This window comes from Protomyctophum parallelum, assembly GCF_964188405.1.
Source record: "Protomyctophum parallelum genome assembly, chromosome: 10".
In the NCBI taxonomy this organism is placed as follows: domain Eukaryota; kingdom Metazoa; phylum Chordata; class Actinopteri; order Myctophiformes; family Myctophidae; genus Protomyctophum; species Protomyctophum parallelum.
Genome location: NC_139704.1, coordinates 43,406,615 through 43,430,171, shown reverse-complemented (window position 1 = coordinate 43,430,171; position 23,557 = coordinate 43,406,615). Strand labels below are relative to the sequence as shown.

Below are 23,557 nucleotides of genomic sequence, written 5' to 3'. Positions count from 1 at the left end.
TATTAGAAAATGCACTGTCAAATATTAGGCACGTTAGTAGACATAACACTAGAGGGAGTGTGAATAATTATCTGGTGCCACCTATTTTTAGAACAAATATCGGTGAATCCACCTTCCACAGCACTGCCACTCATGTGTGGAATACCCTGCCCCTTTCCCTCAAAACAAGCAAATCACTGGTTTCCTTTAAAAAAAGGTGTGAATTCACCTGTCACTGTCATCAGGTCAAAGAGAGAGAATGTGATTGCCCCACCTCTTTACCCTTTGTTTTCCCAATTTATTTCTATTCCAACATGTACCCAGATTTAATTATGTTTGAGATATAAATGATGTCATTGTTGTGTTATGAATGAATGTATGGGACCCGAATGTAAACAAGACTGCAAGGTCTTTCTTCGGTACTATCCTTTTGTACCATTTGTGCTTGACTGTACCCCTGTACTGTTTGCATTTTATTGTCTAATACAATTATCAATCAATCAATCAATCAATCAATGAGCCCACTTTCCATTTCGTTCTAGGGGAGCATGACAATGCCACAGAGGAGAAACAGGCAGAGGAAGATCTCGATCCCAATCAAGAGCTCTCACCAGAGGACCTTTCCAGCCCCAACCCAGACCAGGCCGCCCCACTGCTGCAGGCCCAGCAGAGGCCTTCGTCTCGGGCTGGGGGAGAGGAGCCGAGGCCTGGATCAGCAGCAGGGACTGGACAAAAAGATGTTGAGAGGACTGGAAGTGAGTCCGGGGGTGGGAGAGAAGAAGACATGTGCATCCAGAGCTCTCTGACAGATCCCGACAGGGAGCAGGACAGGAGAACTGAGAATGAGAATGACTCACAACAACAGGAGAGATCAGTTGAGAAAGACGCTGAGGACGGGGAGGTGGCAGACGAAGGTCTGCCTCTATCCAAGGGGAGCGAAGGGGAGAGTGGGGAGGAGAGCGACGGGGAGAAGGAGCCCTCGGACCCCAACAACAACTCACTGGAGAACCTCCAGGAATACCAAGACAGTCCTGTCAAAGCACCCCAGCCTCCTACGCAGGTACAATCTACAGTAAGTAGAAGTTAGAAGTGAGAAGTGCATTACAGAAGTCATCCTTGTGTGCGCTCTACAGTAGTTTGTAGTGTGGATACCATTTATACGATTTGAGATTAGAGATAGTTTAGAGATGCTTGTAGCTTGTACAGAATTAATTCCATATTATGTCGATCTGACCCCCCATGCCAAAGCGCCAGCGCCCGACCTCGCCGAGGTCGAGGTCCCCCTCAGGCGTCTTACTGCATATTATTATTATTATTATTATTATTATTATTATTATTCAATCACTCTTTTAATGTGTGACTGTTCAATCAATCACCATCTATAGCTCAAACTATCAGTATCATTTTATGGTAAATTATTTTAGATTTTATTATAAAGAGTCAAACAGACAGTCAGCCAGATGATAACAGATCTATGCCTACTAATTTGCAGGTGGAGATCTATGATCATGTTGCTAGTACACAAGACTAGATTATGAATAGCTATTTCTGTCACCTACTCTTATTTTCGACTAGGCCTACAGTACATACATGTACAGTATATAATATAATTGCAGGCTCAGCTAGAAGAGACCTACTGCTCCGATGAGATTGCCGTCGTCTTGGTGGACAGTTTGGGTCCTGGGCCGGTGATGATGACTCGCCTAGACGACACCGACACGGTTAAGATCATCATCACCATGAGCTGTGACCCTCTGACCGCCGCTCATCTGGAGGAGAGTGTCAAGCAGAGTCTCCTGGAGAACGCACAGGTAGGACTCGTGAGTTGCTCTCACACACGCACCACTTTGTGTGTATGTGTGTGTGTGTGTGTGTGTGTGTGTGTGTGTGTGTGTGTGTGTGTGTGTGTGTGTGTACTGTATTTTGGGACCCCCTGGAAAAGAAGAAGGGGATCAAGCAGTTTATCCTAATAAAGAAACAATTGATCCATATTTCAACATTTTATGTTTCATTCATAAAGTAATGCCGCACTTCGTCATACAAAAGTGTCATGCAAAAGTAGTGAAAATAGCCGATCTACAAGCTCACAAAGCATCCCATGAGATCGATTTTCTCCACCGTCAAAAGTGAAAGTGAAATTGTCTGTCTGCAGGGTTTATAAATATTTGACCAATTAACAAGGTATTTTGACTAAATAATAACTACATTGGATCCATTAAAACACGGGTTATTGTTCCATTTCCAGAAAAGTAACGGTTTTGGACATACAGGTTTCTGTGCGACAGCGGTGTTATGTGAAAGCGCCATGGCGTAGCGGTGTGTGATCAGGATGTGTGTGTGTGTCCCAGCAGGCTCAGTTGGGGGCTGGAGAATGTCACATCAAGATCCCGGTTATTACCTTCGACTCCCCCGAAGAGGAGAGAGAGGAGCGGGAGGAGGGCGGAGAGGAGCCGGTGGAGGGTGAGCAGGGGGCTGTGTCAGAGGACGACCCCACCCCGAAACAGACCGACCAGAACGAAGACCTCCAGGTACGCGGGGAGACCAACAGCTCAGAGTCAACCGCACTCGAGGGTCCCGATCTGGAGAATACGGATCACTTCAGCACACAGCTGACCAATGACACTAGCTCATCGGGCATCGACGTCCAATCTCACCCCGACGACTCGGATCCGCCCGATCTCGACTCGGAGGGTTTGCTGCGGTTGCCCCCGGCATCGTGCCGCTACGGGCCGGGCGGCCGAGCTCACATTCGAGGGCTCAGCATGGACAGTGGGAAGGACGCTGTCCTGCTGTCGGACCGCTCCCACAACACAGTATGTCAGCACTAATAGCTCATTGATAGGTGGTTCCATTGACTTTTTGAGGAGAAATTAAGAAAATATGTTTGTCTGCAACTGTCTGACAGCCCATCTCCGTCCATCCATCCATCCATCCATCCATCCACCATTCATCCATATTCTGTCTGTCTATCCACCAGACAACCATGACTAGTTCCAAGTCAGACCTGGAGGCCAAGGAGGGGCAGATACCCAACGAGTCCAGTTTCCTGGAGTTTGTGTCTCTGCTCGGCTCACTCAGCACCAGAGGGGGAGGGGAAAGTACACAGGAAGAGGAGGAGCCAGAGAGCAAAGGGGAAGCAGGAGGAGCTGGAGAGAAAGGTGAGTGACAGCAGCTGGGAGGTCAGTGATGGAGTCCAAAGAGTCAACTTCACTTCCGTTCTATTTGAATTATATAGCTGTGGTGAATGTGTTGCAGAGTTAGAACTTATACAACCAAAACTGTTATCACTTCATCTGCTCCCAGAGGAGCCGAGTGCGACCCCAAGACACGATGAGGCAACTACGGACGCAAACACGGACAGTTGGCCTGAGAGACCCAACCCGCCCAACAGCCTGGCTACTGAACCGCTTCAGAGCATCGCTCCCACACGGATCCCTATAGTCTCCCCCGACAGGTATGTATAGTATAGGCCAGAAGAGGCATGTTGCAGCCCAGGTCAGGGTTCCAGCAGTGGTTCCCAAACCTTTTAGGCTGGGACCCCAACTAGTGAAAATAGCAGATCTATACAAGCTTTGCTTGGTGCAGCGTCTATTTTCACTATTACTTGAAAAGAAAATTGGGAATGTTTAAAAAAAAAAGTAATGAAATAATTATTCGTAGAAACAAAAGTGGGAAACAAAAAATATATAGGGGCCCATAAAAGTGTGTCCACGACCCACAAATGGGTCCTGAACCACTGTTTGGGAACTAGTGTTCTATTGTGTCTCTCCGCCTAGCCCACAGTCACTGCAGTCTCCTACTGTGTATTTTCCCATAGCCCACAGACACTGTCTCCTATTGCGTATTTTCCCATAGCCCACAGACACTTTCTCCTATTGTGTATTTTCCCATAGCCCACAGACACTGTCTCCTATTGTGTATTTTCCCATAGCCCACAGACACTGTCTCCTATTGTGTATTTTCCCATAGCCCACAGTCACTGTCTCCTATTGCGTCTTTCCCCCTAGCCCACAGTCACTGTCTCCTATTGTGTATTTTCCCATAGCTCACAGACACTGTCTCCTATTGTGTATTTTCCCATAGCCCACAGACACTGTCTCCTATTGCGTCTTTCCCCCTAGCCCACAGTCACTGTCTCCTATTGTGTATTTTCCCATAGCTCACAGACACTGTCTCCTATTGTGTATTTTCCCATAGCCCACAGACACTGTCTCCTACTGTGTATTTTCCCATAGCCCACAGTCACTGTCTCCTATTGTGTATTTTCCCATAGCCCACAGACACTGTCTCCTATATTGTGTATTTTCCCATAGCCCACAGACACTGTCTCCTATATTGTGTATTTTCCCATAGCCCACAGACACTGTCTCCTATTGTGTATTTTCCCATAGCCCACAGTCACTGTCTCCTACTGTGTATTTTCCCATAGCCCACAGACACTGTCTCCTATTGCGTCTCTCCCCCTAGCCCACAGACACTGTCTCCTATTGTGTATTTTCCCATAGCCCACAGACACTGTCTCCTATTGTGTATTTTCCCATAGCCCACAGACACTGTCTCCTATTGTGTATTTTCCCATAGCCCACAGTCACTGTCTCCTATTGTGTATTTTCCCATAGCCCACAGACACTGTCTCCTATTGTGTATTTTCCCATAGCCCACAGTCACTGTCTCCTATTGTGTATTTTCCCATAGCCCACAGACACTGTCTCCTATTGTGTATTTTCCCATAGCCCACAGACACTGTCTCCTATTGTGTATTTTCCCATAGCCCACAGACACTGTCTCCTATTGTGTATTTTCCCCTAGCCCACAGACACTGTCTCCTATTGCGTCTTTCCCCCTAGCCCACAGTCACTGTCTCCTATTGTGTATTTTCCCATAGCCCACAGTCACTGTCTCCTATTGCGTCTTTTCCCATAGCCCACAGACACTGTCTCCTATTGTGTATTTTCCCATAGCCCACAGACACTGTCTCCTATTGCGTCTCTCCCCCTAGCCCACAGTCACTGTCTCCTATTGTGTATTTTCCCATAGCCCACAGACACTGTCTCCTATTGCGTCTTTTCCCATAGCCCACAGACACTGTCTCCTATTGTGTATTTTCCCATAGCCCACAGACACTGTCTCCTATTGTGTATTTTCCCATAGCCCACAGACACTGTCTCCTATTGTGTATTTTCCCATAGCCCACAGACACTGTCTCCTATTGTGTCTCTCCCCTAGCCCAGGCCCCACATACACTGTCTCCTATTGCGTCTTTCCCCCTAGCCCACAGACACTGTCTCCTATTGTGTATTTTCCCATAGCCCACAGACACTGTCTCCTATTGTGTATTTTCCCCTAGCCCACAGACACTGTCTCCTATTGTGTATTTTCCCATAGCCCACAGTCACTGTCTCCTATTGTGTATTTTCCCCTAGCCCACAGACACTGTCTCCTATTGTGTATTTTCCCATAGCCCACAGTCACTGTCTCCTATTGTGTATTTTCCCATAGCCCACAGACACTGTCTCCTATTGCGTATTTTCCCATAGCCCACAGACACTGTCTCCTATTGTGTATTTTCCCATAGCCCACAGACACTGTCTCCTATTGTGTATTTTCCCATAGCCCACAGACACTGTCTCCTATTGTGTATTTTCCCATAGCCCACAGACACTGTCTCCTATTGTGTATTTTCCCATAGCCCACAGACACTGTCTCCTATTGTGTATTTTCCCATAGCCCACATACACTGTCTCCTATTGTGTATTTTCCCATAGCCCACAGACACTGTCTCCTATTGTGTATTTTCCCATAGCCCACATACACTGTCTCCTATTGTGTCTCTCCCCTAGCCCACAGACAGACAGAGAGAAGGACCCCGACTACGACTCCTTACCCTCGCAGACGTCTCAGTCTGAGAGCTCCATGCTTCAGGTCATCTGCAGGCCAGAGGCCACCAACAAAGAAGACGCTTACACCTTCCACACCGTACACAGTGAGTCACGCATGTATGCTGTTGCAAAACACTGTAACCGTTAGAACTCTCTGGCACATGGCCATAGCCGCCTGGGCACTTAAAGGCTGCTATAGTAATGCCACCTGACAGTGTGTCGTGGGTTCGACTCCTGATCCCAATCGATTGCGTGTCATTCCACATCTCTCTCTCTCTCTCTCTCTCTCTCTCTCCGTTTCCTGTCAGTCTACTATCTCTATCAATAAAAGACAGAAAAGGCTTAAAAAAAGAACTACCTGACACATTATATGCCATTATGTACAGCTGTTTTTCATTTGTAAATTAAAATAAATCTCAAAAGGCTGGCAAATTCAGTTTAGCACTGATGTTGCTCAAACCAATGCAGCGTTTTTGTTCTGCTGTTTTTCTCAGTGCTTTGATCAATCTGTAATATGCACGTATTGACTAAACCGCTCAACGCCTGGCTGTAGCGTTTGTGTGTGTATAATGGATGTCGCGTGTTGTGCTTGTGTCACCAGGAGACCGGCCACGTAAGCTGTATGCAGAGAGAGCTCTTAACCTGCCCCTCGGAGCTGAACTCATCACAGGCAACATGTGGTACTGATGTTCTGGCTTCCTCGTTATGTCTGTCCTTTTCATACTGCCCTCAGCCCTCATGCATGACTCCATTCACTTCACTTGACATGCTTTGTCAATAAGGTTTAGTCCATGTGTTTACATAAACTGACATGCCTGCCTGCCTGTGTGTGTGTGTGTGTGTGTGTGTGTGTGTGTGTGTGTGTGTGTGTGTGTGTGTGTGTGTGTGTGTGCGCGTGCGTGCGTGCGTCTCCCCAGTGACTTGCTGTCAACTTCGTCCAACTCAGAGTGTCAGGAAGGCGGCGGTCTGGCGGGAGGTCACTCTGACTGTCCCTTTCAGCGGCGTATCATCCCTGCTCACAGACTGCGCCCCCGCAGAACACACCCTGAGATCTTCCAGGTACACAGTGTATATACAGTATATACTGTATATGGAATGAATTCTGTACTGGCCATATATGGAGAGTGTCTTGAGTGTACAGGGTTTGATGAGGTCAGATCAACATAATGGAATGTCAGAACAGGTCAACAAGATCTAAGGGTGTCTTGAGTATACAGGGTTTGATGAGAGCCCAGGTAGAAAATGTGTCCCGACCCAATGTTAAAATTGTCTATGTCTGCTTTTCCTGTTCTAGATGCTCTGTCTCATCTCATCCTCTATTGATTCCTCTCCTCTCCTCTCCTCTCCTCTCCTCTCCTCTCCTCTCCTCTCCTCTCCTCTCCTCTCCTCTCCTCTCCTCTCCTCTCCTCTCCTCTCCTCTCCCTCTCCTCGCCTCTATATATTCTATTTCATTGTATTCCATTCTATTTGCCCCTGACTCCAGATGGTAAACCATTAGTCTTGTGTGACAGCAGTGTAGAGCAAGCAAGGCCAAATGCTTGTTGTGAATTTGTCTCTTTCTCCAGATAACCGAGACTAACTGTCTATACCAAGCCATGACTCAGTTCTGCAGCCCGCAGCAGTGGTGCTGAGGACTCTTACTACGTGTTGTACTGTATGTAAGCTTATTTAGTAACACAGACAACAAGGAAAAACAAAACAAAACATCAACACAGCAACCATGTACTTTCCACAGCGAGGTCATTCACAGTTCAGCGTGCAGTGGCACTTTAACAGATTAGCTACTGCCTTATCAGCCCTTGGGCTGAACAGTTATCATCCTCTCTGTCATGTTGTCAATCTCCTCATCCAGAATTGATGAAGTAATCATTTAAATGTGTACGTCTGTGCGTTTTGCCAGGAGGAGGACTCTATGGATGAGTCGTCGGAGACTTCGACCCAGGAGAAACCGACGAGGAAACTCTACTACAAACTGAAACTGTTTCCTGGGAAATGGATTAACATCCTGTACGACCGACTCACCCTGCTCGCCCTTTTGGACAGGTCTGCATCTGTTTTACTGTACCTTTCTAGGACACTTGACACAAACTCACTACGTCTGGCTCCGACCTTTAAAATGATTTTGTTAGCGTGCTTTAACCAATTACTGTAAGACCGGAGGCCGATTCTACAAATGCCTTCGAAATCAGTAGTTCTCAAAATAGCACATTGTGTATCCGCTATTTTTGAATATCCCAATGCAAAAATCTAAAATGGCACAGATGTTTTCCCGGTTTTAATGGGTTAAACCCAATGTATGCTCAACATTAAAACTCGATATAGATGTGCATTTTCCGCATTCATTTAATTCGTCTTTGTGCATGTTTCTTTCATTTAATTCATCTTTGTGCGCGTTTCTTTCTAAAGGCGTATGCATGAAACAGAGCAGTACCATTAGTAATTGTGAGGGCAGTGATAGGAGGAGGAGTGAAAGGAGTTCTTGAACTAGATGTAGTTACACATGATAATTATTTAAATACAAATATTGGCATAACTTGAGGACAGTTTAGGCAAGGTGGTGAGAATAGGGAAATCCAATTATTATTGAACACTGAACAGTGAACAGTACCTCAACCATCACCATGTTTGCTGATGAAAAACCTTTGACTCAGAACTGCCCTCTAGTGGATGTAGTGCTTAACAGCCATGCAAACCTAAAAGATGCAAATTTAAATCTTTCAGCTATGACCAGTGGTTTGGGGTTCAACTTCAAATGCTGTTTCAAAGTCTCTACAATTTCCGCAAACGTTTTGTCAGCTGGCTTTTCAGAGGTTAACAAGCTCCGTAGCAGCCCATATGTCTTGGCTCCCATTACACTGAGTAACACACTGGCTGTCTTGGCAGCAGCAATGTCGTTAGCAGTAGAATATAACTCCACTCTTTCAATATAAGTTGCCCAGTCTTCAGCACCACTGTCAAATTCTGTCATAGTTCCAATCATCGCCATCTTTTTTGTAAATCACTCACATGTCCTTGGTTTGTTTTGTGTATGTCCAAGCAGGTTGTGCAATCTGCACACACACACCCTTTTCTCTGTGTCCACTTTAATCTTCACTCAAAGTCACTCGTTTTCCTTCCTCCAAACTCCAAAGCTGGCATTGCAAACGTCCTTCAACAACGCACTGCAGGTTCTTAATTCTCGTCGCCAATTTGTTGTGTATGTGGCCTATGAACACAACTAATAAAGACATAAAACACTGGAGAAGGGAGCTCAGGTTTATAGTACTTTACTGGTCAAAGCCAGAACTGACACACATCAATCAAGGGTATACGATGCAGCTGCGCAGGACCTAAGAGCACCTAGCACAAGGCAGAGTGGTCTGCCACAGTGCCACATAAAGTAGTCCCTGGATAAGCAATACACAGGTATATTGTGTATCCATCTATGGGAGTATGGTTGGAACTTTATCGTCTTCATTTGGCGTCCGATTTGAATGAAACTTCACACTATTACTATTTAGCATCTAAGATCAAAGTAATGCAAAATAAATACTTTGATTGTGCGCAGATCTGAGTGTGTGCATGGAGATTCCCTTTATTTTTCTCAACTAAGATCAAAGTAAAATCAGTGTTGTCTAAAGTTGTATTATATGCAGCTGTATAGTATACTGCACATAGTTTTATACTTCAACACTCATTGCCATTTTTTATTCTACTAGTCTACTGGGATGGTTTTCTTGTTTTCAAAAAAAATTCCCACGATTTTGTAACTCATTTTTCACCTCTGTCAATTATCTAATGTGATCCTGGGCTCTACACACCCTCCGCCAACCTGGGGAGAGCAACAGACTTGAACTCATGCTTCCTTCATGCATGGGTGTCCAAGTCGCTCCTTTACACCTGACAGAGGAGAGTTTCCCTGGTTGGACGTAGCGCGCGGAAGGAACATGTTATTCCAACCAGTTCCTTTCCCCTCCTTCAAACGCCCCGGCTGCAGGGGCTGGGATGGTTTTCTGATGAGCTGAGTTGGTAGAGACTAGAGAGGCAATCTGGCAATCAGAAAGGTTCGTCTGGCCTGCCAATATCTGTGTGTGGAAGTGTCCCTGATCAAGACTTTATGGGGCCGCGTGTCCATAGAGGCATTTCTTCCTGGCTGAAAACGCCAAGGCGCTCGCCTTAAAATGCTCCCAAACGCAGTTGATAACGTTTCAGCTCTCAGCAGGCAGATAAAAACGTCATGTGAAGTCGCGAGCACAAAATAAACCCTCAACCGCTCTGTGTATAATTGTTTCGTGCTGTGTTGTTTAGGAACAAGGATGTTCTGGAGAACTTGGTGGCTGTCTTCATGGCCTTCCTGGTTTCCTTCTTGGGCTTCCTGCTTCTCAACCACGGCTGCTTCAAAGACTACTGGGTCTTCCAGTTCTGTCTGGTCATCGCTAGCTGCCAATACTCCTTGCTGAAGGTAAGTCAGTGCTATTCATTAGAAGTCACAGCATATCGCAGTGGTTCTCAAGCCTTTTCATTTCGAGGACCTGCAAATTGTTGGATGCATTTGGCCGTGGAACCCCATCTGAAAATGTTTTGTGCCATGGACCCCCAGGAGAGATGATTTGTGTTAACCCATTCTGACCTGAGATCAGATTCATACGAGGTTTCCGCCGGACACACACTGGTCTGATGAACCCATTCTGACCTGAGATCAGATTCTAAAAAATGTCAGTCGTTCTTCGATTTTTCAAAAATAGCAGACCTACAAGCTCGTATCGCGCCACTCGGTGGCGCGATATGAGCTTGTAGATCTGCTATTTTTAAATAGCTAAAGCATGACGTGATGCTGACACCAAAATGGGTGCCCGGTCAGAATGGGTTAAAAAAAGAAAGAAATAAAGGTCACACTTTAAATAACTATAATGGATGCATTAGAACACAGGTTCAGTTAAAAATAATGGTTTTGGACATACAAGGTTTCCACCCGACTGTGATGTTATGTTATACCTACACCTGACCTGACTTGGGACCGGTGCCATCAAATTGTTTAGTTCTCAGGGGAAATGTTATGCAACTTCTACTTTGACCAATCAAATCTAATCCAAAAATGATTGATGCAAATCCATACAGTTAAAAAAAAAAGACTGAAATATTTTGTGCCAAGGCACATGCATGGGCAAGTCAACAAAAACTTGATACACTTGGATGTATCACGTAAGTGCCATTCACACTGAGCGCTATAACACTAAACTATACTGTTCACCATTGTATTTTCTTTATAGTCAGTGTGAACTCTGCCATCCACTTGACTTAGGCCGATTTTTTTTAAACTATATTTTTATAGTTATATAGTGCTCAGTGTGAATTGCCCTTTAAAGCGCAAATAACATGCATTTTAAAACTGCTTTTAATATTTAATATCATATTGTCTATAACCAGTCCTTGTCATTTCTTTCTGGACTTTGAAAGCAGTTTTAGCTGCAGTACCACAATGTCCTGAGGTGGTGGGGTGCTGATATGCAGATTATTTAATATTTGAGTCATTATAATACTGATGCTAGATAAAACCAGGCTTGTTTCCATTCCATGCCAGCTTGGAAAATCAACAATTGTGGACATTGTAAACAAAGTGGAAATGCAAATTTGAAACTGAAGACTGAAGAAAGAGGAAATATACAAAGTAGGGTGACATTGATGACATCACAATGAGACCAAAATCAGTTGAGCTGTTCCTGAGAGCAATTTCCATTAAAGCATCAATATGATATGAAAGCCTGATTGTTCAAAATTGGTTATTTGTGGAGATAGAAAACACATATGGGAGCCCCAAAAACACAAAATAAATTGAAAAAGTTGAATTTTATGTTATAGCTCCTTTAAAAGTAGAATGCTCCTCAGAGATACAAAAACAGTATAAATTAAGTGCTCTCCATTCATTCACTCTCTCCAGTTGCCAGCAAATACATGTCAGGTGTTGACTAATGCTAATATGTTTGCCTGCAAATGGTGATGGAATATTTGTTTGTGTGTCTTATTTTCCAGAGTGTTCAGCCAGATGCTGCATCTCCAACACACGTGAGTTTGATTTAGCTGACACTGTTCTGAGCGGGTTTATTGTTCCTTAACAGTCAACAACAAATCTCTCTAGTCTATAGCCACAAAAATACATTTTCAGCTTACAATACAAATTTAATCCAATTAGGAGACAAGAGAACTTATACAGAACACAGCATTTCAAGTCAATTGAAAGTGGGACGTTATAAAACTGAGGCTGATAAATTATCTTTGTGGGCTACCTGATTCGATTTAAAGGGATTGTGACATTAAAAAAAAGGTTTTGGATTTTTTTTAGGTTTTCTAATCTCAATTGCACCCAAAAAACATGAACTTTTAACATTCAGTAGATTTTCTGTGATCTGGGGTTTTCTGGCTCAAACAGGTGCTCTGATTTGCCGGCAGTAAGTGATGTAAGACCCTGCAAATCCCATTTATGTCAATGGGATTTGCCAGCAGATGTCACTGTTTTCACTGTGTTGCCTGTTTTCATTGTAGCTCAAAAGGCTTCCAAACCCCAAAGAAAACTTCAGACCACAGAAAATCCACTGAATGTTCAAAGTTCAGGTTTTTTGGGTGTAATTGAGGTCATAAAACCTAAAAGAAAAAAGAAAAATAAATGAAAATGAACCTTTGAAATGAAACCTTTAATTGTTAACCGAACTAAAAGAAATATTTTCTGTTTACCAAAGAAATGGAGAGATGGTGATCAGGTGCGTGCGTGCGTGCGTGCGCGTGTGCGCGCTCGTATGCAAGGGCTAAAGCCTTAATTTAGATTCTTGGTTTACTTATGATCATAGAATACTGTTTCTATGCATGTGCTGTATTACCATATGTTGTTCTTGCTTACTGTAAATGGCTCTGGATTAAGAGCGTCTATACTAATATATATATACTGTACACACTGTGTCTGTGCAGGGCCACAACCAGCTGGTGGCTTACAGCCGTGCAGCGTACTTCTGCATCTTCTGTGGTCTGATCTGGCTGCTGGAGCAGCTGCTGAGACGGAAGGACCTGCCCGTCTCCACCCTGTACGGAGTCACGGTCGTGTTCCACGACGCCCTGCACTTCCTGCGAGACCTGCTAGTGGGTACGGGTATACTCCCAGGCACACACGCACGCACAGTCGCACACACACACACACACGTCCATATTGATGACACACATGGGAAAATGTATGCCTTCTAAATCAGTAGTTCTCACACTTTCAACATTTTTAAAAAATGATTAAAAAACGCAGATGTACAAGCTTGCAGCTTACGAGCTTGTACTGTATATCTGCTTTTTAAAATGACACATGCATGTGTGTGTGTGTGTGTGTGCGTGTGTGCGTGTGTACGTGTGTGCGTGCGTGCGTGTGACAGGTTTTACCTACTGCTTCCCTGTCACCTTCCTGGTGGGCCTGTTCCCTCAGATCAACACATTCACCATCTACCTCCTGGAACAGATAGACATACACTTCTTTGGCGGGACAGGTACATGGCACTGCATGTACAAGCTGGCTGTGAGCTTGTATTTCTGCTATTGAATAGCCAATACAAATATATAAAATTACACATGTGCTTTTTCTTTCTTTCTTTCTTTCTTTCTTTCTTTCTTTCTTTCTTTCTTTCTTTCTTGGCAGATTCTACAAATGCCTTCTAAATCAGTAGTTTTTTTTGTAATTTAAAATGTCAAAATGTAACATTTTTCAAACACTTTGTTACCAAGTGGGATTGTGGATCGGCTGTTTGTCAGTAATAAAACCTTTAAAATGACATATTGGACAGGAGGCAGACTTGCAAGTGAAGACAAGTTTTAATTAAGTTCCAGGCCTGGACAACATAGTGAATAATAAAGAAAAGAAAGAACTCAAAACAACTCAAACAACATAACACAACTTAACTGTGAACAGAGAGGTACTGGTGTCAACCTCTCCCCATGGCAGCACAAACACTACTGAGCCATTTCCCCTCTATATAGACTCCTGACTCCACCCCTGGCTAAGCAGTCAGCGAATCACATGGCATTTAACAACACAAGCAATCAGAGCTCTCTTCAGGCCATCAAGGCAGCTTCCCAACTACAGCATCTGCATAGATAAACACAAGTATTAATTCACATTTCACAGCAGAATGTGCACCTTCTGTGGGACTGAGAATCAACACATTATATATATATACAGCAATATACAGCAACAATACAATGAATGTATATTGTATATATGTTACATTACTCTGACAGAGGCTGCTCTGTCACACACTTTCAAGACTTAAAAAAAATAGCAGATGTTCAAGCTCGCAGCACGGCATGAAGTGATGCCCGGTGAGCTTGTATATCTGCTGTTTTCTGCTATTATTTTTGAATAGCCAACACTATGACACGCTTTCCCGGTTTTAATGGGTTAAATTAATGTGTGTGTGTGTGTGTGTGTGTGTGTGTGTGTGTGTGTGTGTGTGTGTGTGTGTGTGTGTGTGTGTGTCTCAGCTGCAACGGGTCTCCACTCTGCCGTGTACAGCATCCTCCGCAGTCTGATTGCCTTGACTCTTCTTTATGGCTTCTGCTTTGGTGCACTCAAGGTACAGTGTGTGTATCTCCCAGGGGGGCAGTCAGCCAGATATTTCATGAAGCCTCATTTGAAATCGGTAGTTCATATAATGGCCTGTTGTGGCGCTGGACTGGACCCAAAAAGCCCCATAGCTCCATAGAGGCCCATGTATTTTGGCCCAACTTCACCTAGACTGTATTACCTTAATAAACATGGTCATGAATACTTTCTTCTTCCAGTCACTAGTTTAAAGTCTCATTTCTAAAATTATGGTCCCATTAATGAAAGAAATGACCATAAAGAAAAAAAACCATCGCGTATGTTCTGAGGGGCGTGGCTACCGTTACAGTCTATGATCTGGATTCCCCTCCCACTCGAGTCAAAATAAAAACCAACGGAGAAGAAGGGGGGAAGTCCCGCCTCGTTGTCTGGGCAGCCAATGGCCAGCTGGTCCAAAACGGAGCCAGCCAATGGCCAGCTGGTACCAAACGGATCTAGAAAGATGGCGACTTACAGTGCAGGAATAACAGGCTTCATTTTACGTCCATGTTAGACCCGGCGAACGCTTTGTCCATATTTTTTACAGTCTATGGTATCTCCTCTCCTCTCTTCTCCTCTGTGTGTTGAGTGGAATTCGTGTTAGAAATAGCGTTTGAACCCACAGTTCATTTATAAATAACACAGAGCCAGAGAACTCATGGTGGAACTATAAGTGGGATTGCAGAATTGACTATATGGGGACACAGTGGAACGACATGAGAGCTGAACCTCTCAAGAATTCAATGTTTTTCTAAATAAATGAACAGAGAGCAGAGTTTAACAGTATACTAGACAGTACAGAACAAACAAGCTGCCAGAGACCAGCGTCCAGTCTCTGTGCTTCTCTCCTTCTCTCACCACACACCGTTCTCTCGCTGAAGCATGTTTACAATCTGCTGATTATAATGTTGCTGGAGTCATCAATAGTCCATACACCGACACATTTATAATGATGCTGGGGTCATCGATATGTCCATACAGCGACACATTTATAATGATGCTGGGGTCATCGATATGTCCATACAGCGACACATTTATAATGATGCTGGGGTCATCGATATGTCCATACACCGACACATTTATAATGATGCTGGGGTCATCGATATGTCCATACAGCGACACATTTATAATGATGCTGGGGTCATCGATATGTCCATACAGCGACACATTTATAATGATGCTGGGGTCATCGATATGTCCATACAGCGACACATTTATAATGATGCTGGGGTCATCGATATGTCCATACAGCGACACATTTATAATGATGCTGGGGTCATCGATATGTCCATACACCGACACATGTGCCCGTGGCAAAGACCTGGCATTGGCCTTTTAGATTGAGTAACGTGCATATGGACATGTTTCCTCCCTATCACGAGCAAAAGCTGTATATCTGATCTGTGCACAATATTTTGGATCTCATGCCCTTTCAAATTGTACAGGGTCTTCCTTATAGAAGTGTGTGTGTGTGTGTGTGTGTGTGTGTGTGTGTGTGTGCGTGTGTGCATGCACGCACGCGTGTGTGTGTGTGTGTGTGTGTGTGTGTGTGTGTGTGTGTGTGTGTGTGTGTGTGTGTGTGTGTGTGTGTGTGTGTGTGTGTGTGTGTGTGTGTGTGTGTGTGTGTGTGTGTGTGTGTGTGTGTGTGTGTGCGTGTGCGTGCGTGCGTGCGTATGCGTGCGTGCGTGCATGCGTATGCGTGTGCACATGCATGTAACGATTTATCAATGCATGCGTGTGTTCAGGAGCCATGGGATGAGCAGCACACCCCAGCACTATTCTCTGGTTTCTGTGGCCTCCTGGTGGTTTTCTCCTACCACCTCAGTCGACAGAGCAGTGACCCCTCAGTACTTCTGTAAGTCTCCAAAGCCGTGAGGCCTCCTATACTACATTGTCCCCTGTTTTTAACATGTAAGAACTGGATGGTAAAATAGTTCGGCAGCCCAATAGGGTTCTTTTGTTTGAAGTGGGAAATGGTCACATATAAACCCCGATAAAAACGTGCTCAATACCTGACAGCCCGTCAGCAGGTGGATTCATGAATGTATACATATAGATATATTATATATATATTTTGGTTTTGGGCCAATAAAAAAAAACTATATACCAAATTTCCCACTCCACACCTCCAGCTGCCGGACTACTAGAGGACCTGATGCACGCATGGATGAAAATGAGGCCTACACAGCATCTAGAGATGTGTGTGGGGGGATGGGTATTGTCTTAACTACTGTACATAAGCCCTTCTGTATATACCGTACTTTGTTGGGAAAAACTTTTTATTTAAATTAAATTGTAATCAGTCAGACATTTAATTCAGTCTGACCAGGAGCAGGGGTAAATATATGGTATATAATAATATATGGTAAAAAAAATGACAATATAAATTAATCACCAGAGGTATCAAAAGCAGAGGCATGGATCCTCCCACACACACACACACACACACACACACACACACACACACACACACACACACACACACACACACACACACACACACACACACACACACACACACACACACACACACAGTCACACACAGTCACACACAGTCACACACACACACTACTGAGGCTTGTTATGCCCTATTCCTATCCAGATCCCTGATCAAGTCGAAGGTCATGCCAACGCTGGTGGAGAACGAGGAAGAGGATGAGGAAGAAGACGCCATCAAAGACCCTCTGCCGGAGAAGCTCCAAAACTCTATGGTAGTAGAAGTGGAAAATGTCACAGCCTGATTGCGAACGCAATGAGCACTAACTATGAGACCCTGCAGATCATGTCTGTGTGTGTGTCTGTCCCGCTGTTACACCACCCGCGCAGCTGTATCACACAAAACACACACACGCACGCACGCACTCACACACACACACACACACACACACACACACACACAACTTAACTTAAAAAACTTAACTTAAAAAAAAAACTTTAAAAACACTTAACTTAAAAAAACTTAACTTAAAAATAAAATCTTAAAAAACACAAAAAAACTTAACTTAAAAAAAAACTTTAAAAACACTTAACTTCAAAAAACTTAACTTAAAAATAAAATCTTTAAAAAGAAAACCTTAAAAAAGTATGTAATTTATTCTAATTGTTGTTATTGCCATTTACGAGCTGCGTTCGCTTCCCGCGTTTGTGCGTCTTACTTGTTTATACTTGGTATACCAAAAATACCCGAACTAATTAACCGGATAATCACATTATGAGTTCATTCTGATTGTCTTTTTCTCTTGTGACCCATAGAAGGAGATCTTGCTGTCGGACGTGGTTGTGTGTTCTGTCGCATACATCTTAACCTTTGCCCTAACGGCCAGTACGGTGTTCCTGTCTCTCAAGGTGAGACTTGCTTGTGTATTCATTACATACGTCCTGAGCGTTCATTTATCAATTCACTACTTCTATTGTTTTCGTCCCTGTCCGTGTGTCCGTGTGTGTGTCCGTGTGTGTGTCCGTGTGTGTGTCCGTGTGTGTGTGTGCCAGAGTAGAACCTCTGCACCAGAAACACATTTTCTGTTACTACACCTCACCTCACACAAATCGGTATACATTATCTGTGCAGGCATGTGATCAAGACGTATGTGTTCGATTTCTCATATTCCATTCCGATTTATTGGTTTCCAGAGATTGTGGGGGTGGCCCGTTTTGCATGAATGCAGCGCCCGATTGCTAGGAAACTTTGCATGCTAATTTCCATCCCCAAGTTTTTTGCTAATGCCGTCTCACACAAATCGTTACACATCAGTATGAGTCAGTATGAGTCAGATTTTTCGGATCCCATTCCAATTGGCTATGACTATGCAAATTGTGCAGGCCCTGGTTAGGCAACCTGGCCTGGCGGAGACCTGTGGTCAGAGGAGCGCACACAAGTTTATACTGTGTAACGTTATGAAAGTGACATAACTGAAGGATGATCAGCTAATAATTTGTTGTCATATTAACCCATTTTGGGCGGGAACCCCCTTTGGTTATGTTGAAAAATAGCAGATCTACAAGCTCATAGCGCGCCACTGAGTGGCGCGCTACGAGCTTGTAGGTCTGCTATTTTTGAAAAATTGTGAAAATATTTATTTCAGGTCAGGCCTAAATGGGTTAATAACCTATTATCTTTGTAGTAGTTATTTATATAGACTCATCGTGACTCTTCCTCCAGCCTTTCGTCACCATCGTGTTGTATGCGTTGGCGGGGACGGTGGGCTTCGTGACCCACTACCTGATCCCCCAGCTCAGGAAGCACCACCCCTGGCTGTGGATCTCACACCCCGTCCTCAAGACCAAAGAGTATCACCAGTTCGAGCCTAGAGGTAAGCCACTGAATCTTCTAAATCCTCCAGTTTTCTGAAATAAATATTTTCACGATTAAAAAAAAATAGCAGACCTACAAGCTCGTAGCGCGCCACTCGGTGGCACGCTATATGAGCTTGTAGATCTGCTATTTTTCAATAGCTAAATTATAACATAATGTTTAAAACACCAAAAGGGGTTCCCGCCCAAAATGGGTTTTCAAAGCTCAAAAAAAGCTCAAAGATCTGCTATTTTCGACTCCCCAGAATAGGGACACTAGAGTAAATGTTGTTAATTTTTTTTTAAACAAAGCAAACTAAATTGTATATTGTGCGGCACCCTCCAGTGCACATAGTGAACAGAGTGACATACACACAGAGAGTCTTGTCTTTGCACTGTCCACTTCACAGTGACTCAACTCAAATATAAATCAGGATGTATTCAAGAGCACGGATTTCCCTGTTTTGGGGGGATTGCCATGTTTGAAATCAGTGCACCAGAACAGCCTAGATGTAATTTAACAAATATTAACAGCACATGGGCTCTCTGAGCCCAGGGCATGCAAGCAGAGGTCAACAGCCTGCCGTCAGTCATTAAACACAATTAAATAAAACAATTCACCATATTTCAGTATTAATAAGTCTATAGTATTAACTTGTCGGGAAGAAACCACCCAACTCCAAATAAAGGAATACTGCCTCGTCAAAGTTGGTATTGTGACTTTATATTGTCAATTACTTGCTTGAGATGGGGAGAGGTGGTGGAGTTAGCTGCTTTGCCCAATGGAGTTAAGAGGTTTTGTCCGAAGCGCTTTATGCTTTATACTTTTCATTGATTCAATTATTTTTTTAACCAGCACACAGCACCCATAGCACTGATTTATTTAACCCATTCTGACCGGGCACCCATTTTGGTGTTGGCATCATGTCATGCTTTAGCTATTGAAAAATAGCAGATCTACAAGCTCATATCGCGCCACCGAGTGGCGCGATACGAGCTTGTAGGTCTGCTATTTTTGAAAAATCGAAGAACGACTGACATTTTTATAATCTGATCTCAGGTCAGAATGGGTTTAATCAGGTCAGTGTGTGTCCAGCGGAAACCTCGTATGAATCTGATCTCAGGTCAGAATGGGTTAAAAAAAATGCATATGCATATGGACAGTATAAGTAAACTGAGCGTATGAGTGTAGAGAGGTGGAATATACAGCACCAGTCTCAGAACTGAACTGGGGACGTTGCGATGGCATGTTCGAAGCAGATCAGCTACGAGTGTGCACCTGTGCAGGGCGTTCTGTGTTCTAAGAAAGCTGTGATTGTTGATTGATATGCTTGGTTGACTTGACAGAGGATGCAGTGTTGATGTGGTTTGAACGGCTGTACGTGGGACTGCTGTGTTTCGAGAAGTACGTCGTCTATCCCGCCATCGTGCTGAGCGCGCTCACCAACGATGGCTTCGCCCTCAGTCACCGCAAGAAGCTGGGAATCCAGTGAGTGGACACACAAAGCACATGCACATGCACACGCACAAACAGACACATACACAGTCACATACGCACGCACTGTACTTTGCACGCACGCACGCACGCACGCACGCACAGATATAGTTGAGGGGTGATTTCACCCGCGTGCTGAAAAAGCAGGGTGGCATTTCATTAACTGTCACGGTGTGTCAGGTGAGGACCCAGAAGCAGACAAGGGAACACTGAACACAGGGAACATTACTTCAAACAAAAGGAACAGAAAACACCATACAATGTAAATCACAAGACAAAATATCACAAGGGGACAGATCATGACAAATACAATATTTCAGTAAATAAATCACATTTACAAATGTATTGCACTTGCGCATGTGTGTGCGTGCGTGCATGCGTGTGTGTGTGTGTGTGTGTGTGTGTGTGTGAGAGCGCGTGTGTGTGTGTTAACCCATTCTGACCGGGCACCCATTTTGGTGTCGGCATCATGTTATGCTTTAAGCTATTGAAAAATAGCAGATCTACAAGCTCATATCGCGCCACCGAGTGGCGCGATACGAGCTTGTAGGTCTGCTATTTTTGAAAGAATCGAAGAACGACTGACATTTCTAGAATCTGATCTCAGGTCAGAATGGGTTCATCAGACACAGTGTGTGTCCGGCGGAAACCTCGTAAGAATCTGATCTCAGGTCAGAATGGGTTAACTATTTCTACTATTATACTCGGTCCCCCCTCTCCCAGCTGTGACGTGCTCCTGACCACGGTGGCGGGCATGAAGCTGCTGCGCTCGTCCTTCTGCGACCCCACCCTGCAGTTCCTCACGCTGCTCTTCACCCTGGTCTTCTTCCACTTCGACTGTCCACACGCGTCTGAGAGCTTCCTGCTCGACTTCTTCCTCATGTCCATCGTCTTCCACAAGGTGATGATGATGATGATGATGTGCGATTGTACGAGTGTGTGGGTGCGTGTGTGCGTGTGTGTGTGTGTGTGTGTGTGTGAGTGTGTGTGTGTGCGTGCGTGTGCTGTGCGTGTGAGTGCGTGTGTGCGTGTGTGTGAAAGAAAGCAGAGGCAGACACAGCTACAGCCGAAACAGAAAGTGTTGCGTGGAATATGTCCTGTGGGGCATTTGGCAGTTTTCTCATCTATCATAACTGCCTAATCTCTGAAGCACATGACACACACGCGCATACACACATACACACACACACACACACACACACGCACACACGCACGCCCACACGCACACATGCACACACACACACACACACACACACACACACACACACACACACAAAGTCACACCATGCGCTTTTCCTAGAATGGATAACAGCATGTGGATATTTTCACAATAGTGTTCATAGCGCAGTGAGTTCAAGTCAAATCCAAGTTCTATAAGCGACATTGTCCCACAGTAGTGTCAGCTAAACATTGACATTGTATCTAAATGTTACCTAGTGTGAACTAAACATGGTCATGGTGTGTGTGTGTGTGTGTGTGTGTGTGTGTGTGTGTGTGTGTGTGTGTGTGTGTGTGTGTGTGTGTGTGTGTGTGTGTGTGTGTGTGTGTGTGTGTGTGCGTGTGCGTGCGTGTGCGTGCGTGCGTGTTTGGTGGGGAGCAGTTTATCAGTTTATCAGAGTCCATAAAGCAAGACGACAGAAACAAAGAACGACAGAAAAAGACTCGACTTGTTTTGACTGTGGGATATAAATAACTGTCTGTGGGACAAAACCCACAACGCACAGCTTCATTTCTGCTGTCTGACCTTGACTCTGAGGGCTATTACACGCTGGCCAAATATTTGAACAACTTATTTGGACGAGGAACTGAAACCAGATATAAGACCACAAAATGAGTTAACATTCTGCAGGAAACAAGAGGCCGCTCTGTGACAGGGACTGCTGCTTACCAATGTCTTAGAGCAGTGTTTCTCAACCAAATGGACCCTTACAGATTAATTGTACACTCTCAAGAGTTAAATTATTGATAAACATCTGCATTACTTATTTACAAATCTCTCTAGGTCGTCCTTAGAAGTACAAGTACAAGTAGTCTACACAATAGAGAATGTATAGAAGAATTGTTATTTTGTTCAACGATTGTCTGTTATCTCTCCTATGGTACCAACATCAATACAGCATAATGAGGACATATTCTTTCGTTTTGTGTCTGCAAGGCTAAATCTCATCAAATGGTGGTCTGTGCGGCTCAAATGCGGAATAAATAATGGGTCTTGATATTAAAAGAGTTGGAAACCACTGTCTTAGAGCACTCATTCACAACCCGTGGGCTGGGGCCGTGTGGGTATTGCAAATGGGCCCCCAAATAATTGGCTTAGATTTTTTTTCTAGACCTCCCAATGTTGAATGAATGGACCATTGTAAATCACTTTGAGTAAGCAGGTCGTGGTGCATAGAAAAATACTATAAAAATGCAATCCATTATTATTATTATTATTAGATACCTCATTGGCCGCTGCAGTTTATTGGAGCGACCTGTATCGCAGGGAAGGCAGAAGTCAAGCAGAAGTGCGGAACGTAGGTGTCTACTGGCCAATCACAGCGTGTCTTCAGCGTGTCTCCCGCACTTATCAATTCAACATCAAGCAGCTTTATTGGCATTTGAAAACAAACGTTTACATTGCCTCTGATTGGCCTACCGAATGTCCCCCTCTGGCGGCGGTGGCTCAGGGGTGGCTCAACCGCAAGGTTGCCAGTTCAAACCCGGCTCCCCCAGAGTTAGTGTTGAAGTGTCCTTGAGCAAGACACTGAACCCCTTATTGCTCCTGATGTGCTGGTTGGTGCCTTGCATGGTTTCCGCCGCCATCGGTGTATGAATGTGTGTGTGAATGGGTGAATGTAATGCACAATCTATGTAAAGCGCCTTGGATAAAGGCGCTATATAAATGCACCATTTACCTCTGTGACGCATGCGGAAGCTTGCCTTCCCTGGAGATTCAGGCGGCCAGAGCAGAAATAGGCGTCTAATAATAATAATAATAATATCTGGGATTTATATAGTGCTTTTCTTGACACTCAAAGACGACATGTGTTGGGGCCAGGGGGGGGGGGACAAGAAAAAAAGGACAACTTTATTAGGAAAAAAACAATTAAAAGAACCTTTCTATGTCTATACTGGTGCTACCAATCTGGGGTCCTGGGGGAATAGAATGTGCATAACAGGATGTTGGCCCGTTTGGTCCGTGTATACTATATATGTTCCGAATGCCCCTGCCGACAGATTCAGTAGCGCAGCTCGGAATTGGTTCTTGAGAGATTAGTGTGCTGCTGGCCTGTATGTATGTTATGTGTGTTTTATATATGTAGGACTAATAATTATGTTCTCTCT

The 23,557-nt window shown here is 44.3% G+C and overlaps 1 protein-coding gene across 1 annotated transcript in view; it reads left to right on the top strand.

Annotated features, from left to right (window-relative positions):
- The window catches only part of pcnx2 (pecanex 2), a gene marked incomplete at both ends in the record, with an annotated part of 48,744 nt that overhangs the window by 9,108 nt on the left and 16,079 nt on the right, over positions 1–23,557 (top strand). The window contains 20 exons of the mRNA XM_083775048.1: positions 522–1,051; positions 1,596–1,790; positions 2,331–2,792; positions 2,957–3,137; positions 3,283–3,433; positions 5,820–5,962; positions 6,460–6,538; positions 6,776–6,917; positions 7,759–7,901; positions 10,146–10,299; positions 11,868–11,900; positions 12,798–12,969; positions 13,244–13,354; positions 14,346–14,437; positions 16,191–16,300; positions 17,048–17,156; positions 17,698–17,790; positions 18,605–18,755; positions 20,083–20,224; positions 20,954–21,131. Coding sequence (XP_083631174.1) covers positions 522–1,051; positions 1,596–1,790; positions 2,331–2,792; positions 2,957–3,137; positions 3,283–3,433; positions 5,820–5,962; positions 6,460–6,538; positions 6,776–6,917; positions 7,759–7,901; positions 10,146–10,299; positions 11,868–11,900; positions 12,798–12,969; positions 13,244–13,354; positions 14,346–14,437; positions 16,191–16,300; positions 17,048–17,156; positions 17,698–17,790; positions 18,605–18,755; positions 20,083–20,224; positions 20,954–21,131 — 3,371 coding nt within the window. The remainder of the gene's footprint in view (positions 1–521; positions 1,052–1,595; positions 1,791–2,330; positions 2,793–2,956; positions 3,138–3,282; positions 3,434–5,819; positions 5,963–6,459; positions 6,539–6,775; positions 6,918–7,758; positions 7,902–10,145; positions 10,300–11,867; positions 11,901–12,797; positions 12,970–13,243; positions 13,355–14,345; positions 14,438–16,190; positions 16,301–17,047; positions 17,157–17,697; positions 17,791–18,604; positions 18,756–20,082; positions 20,225–20,953; positions 21,132–23,557) is intronic.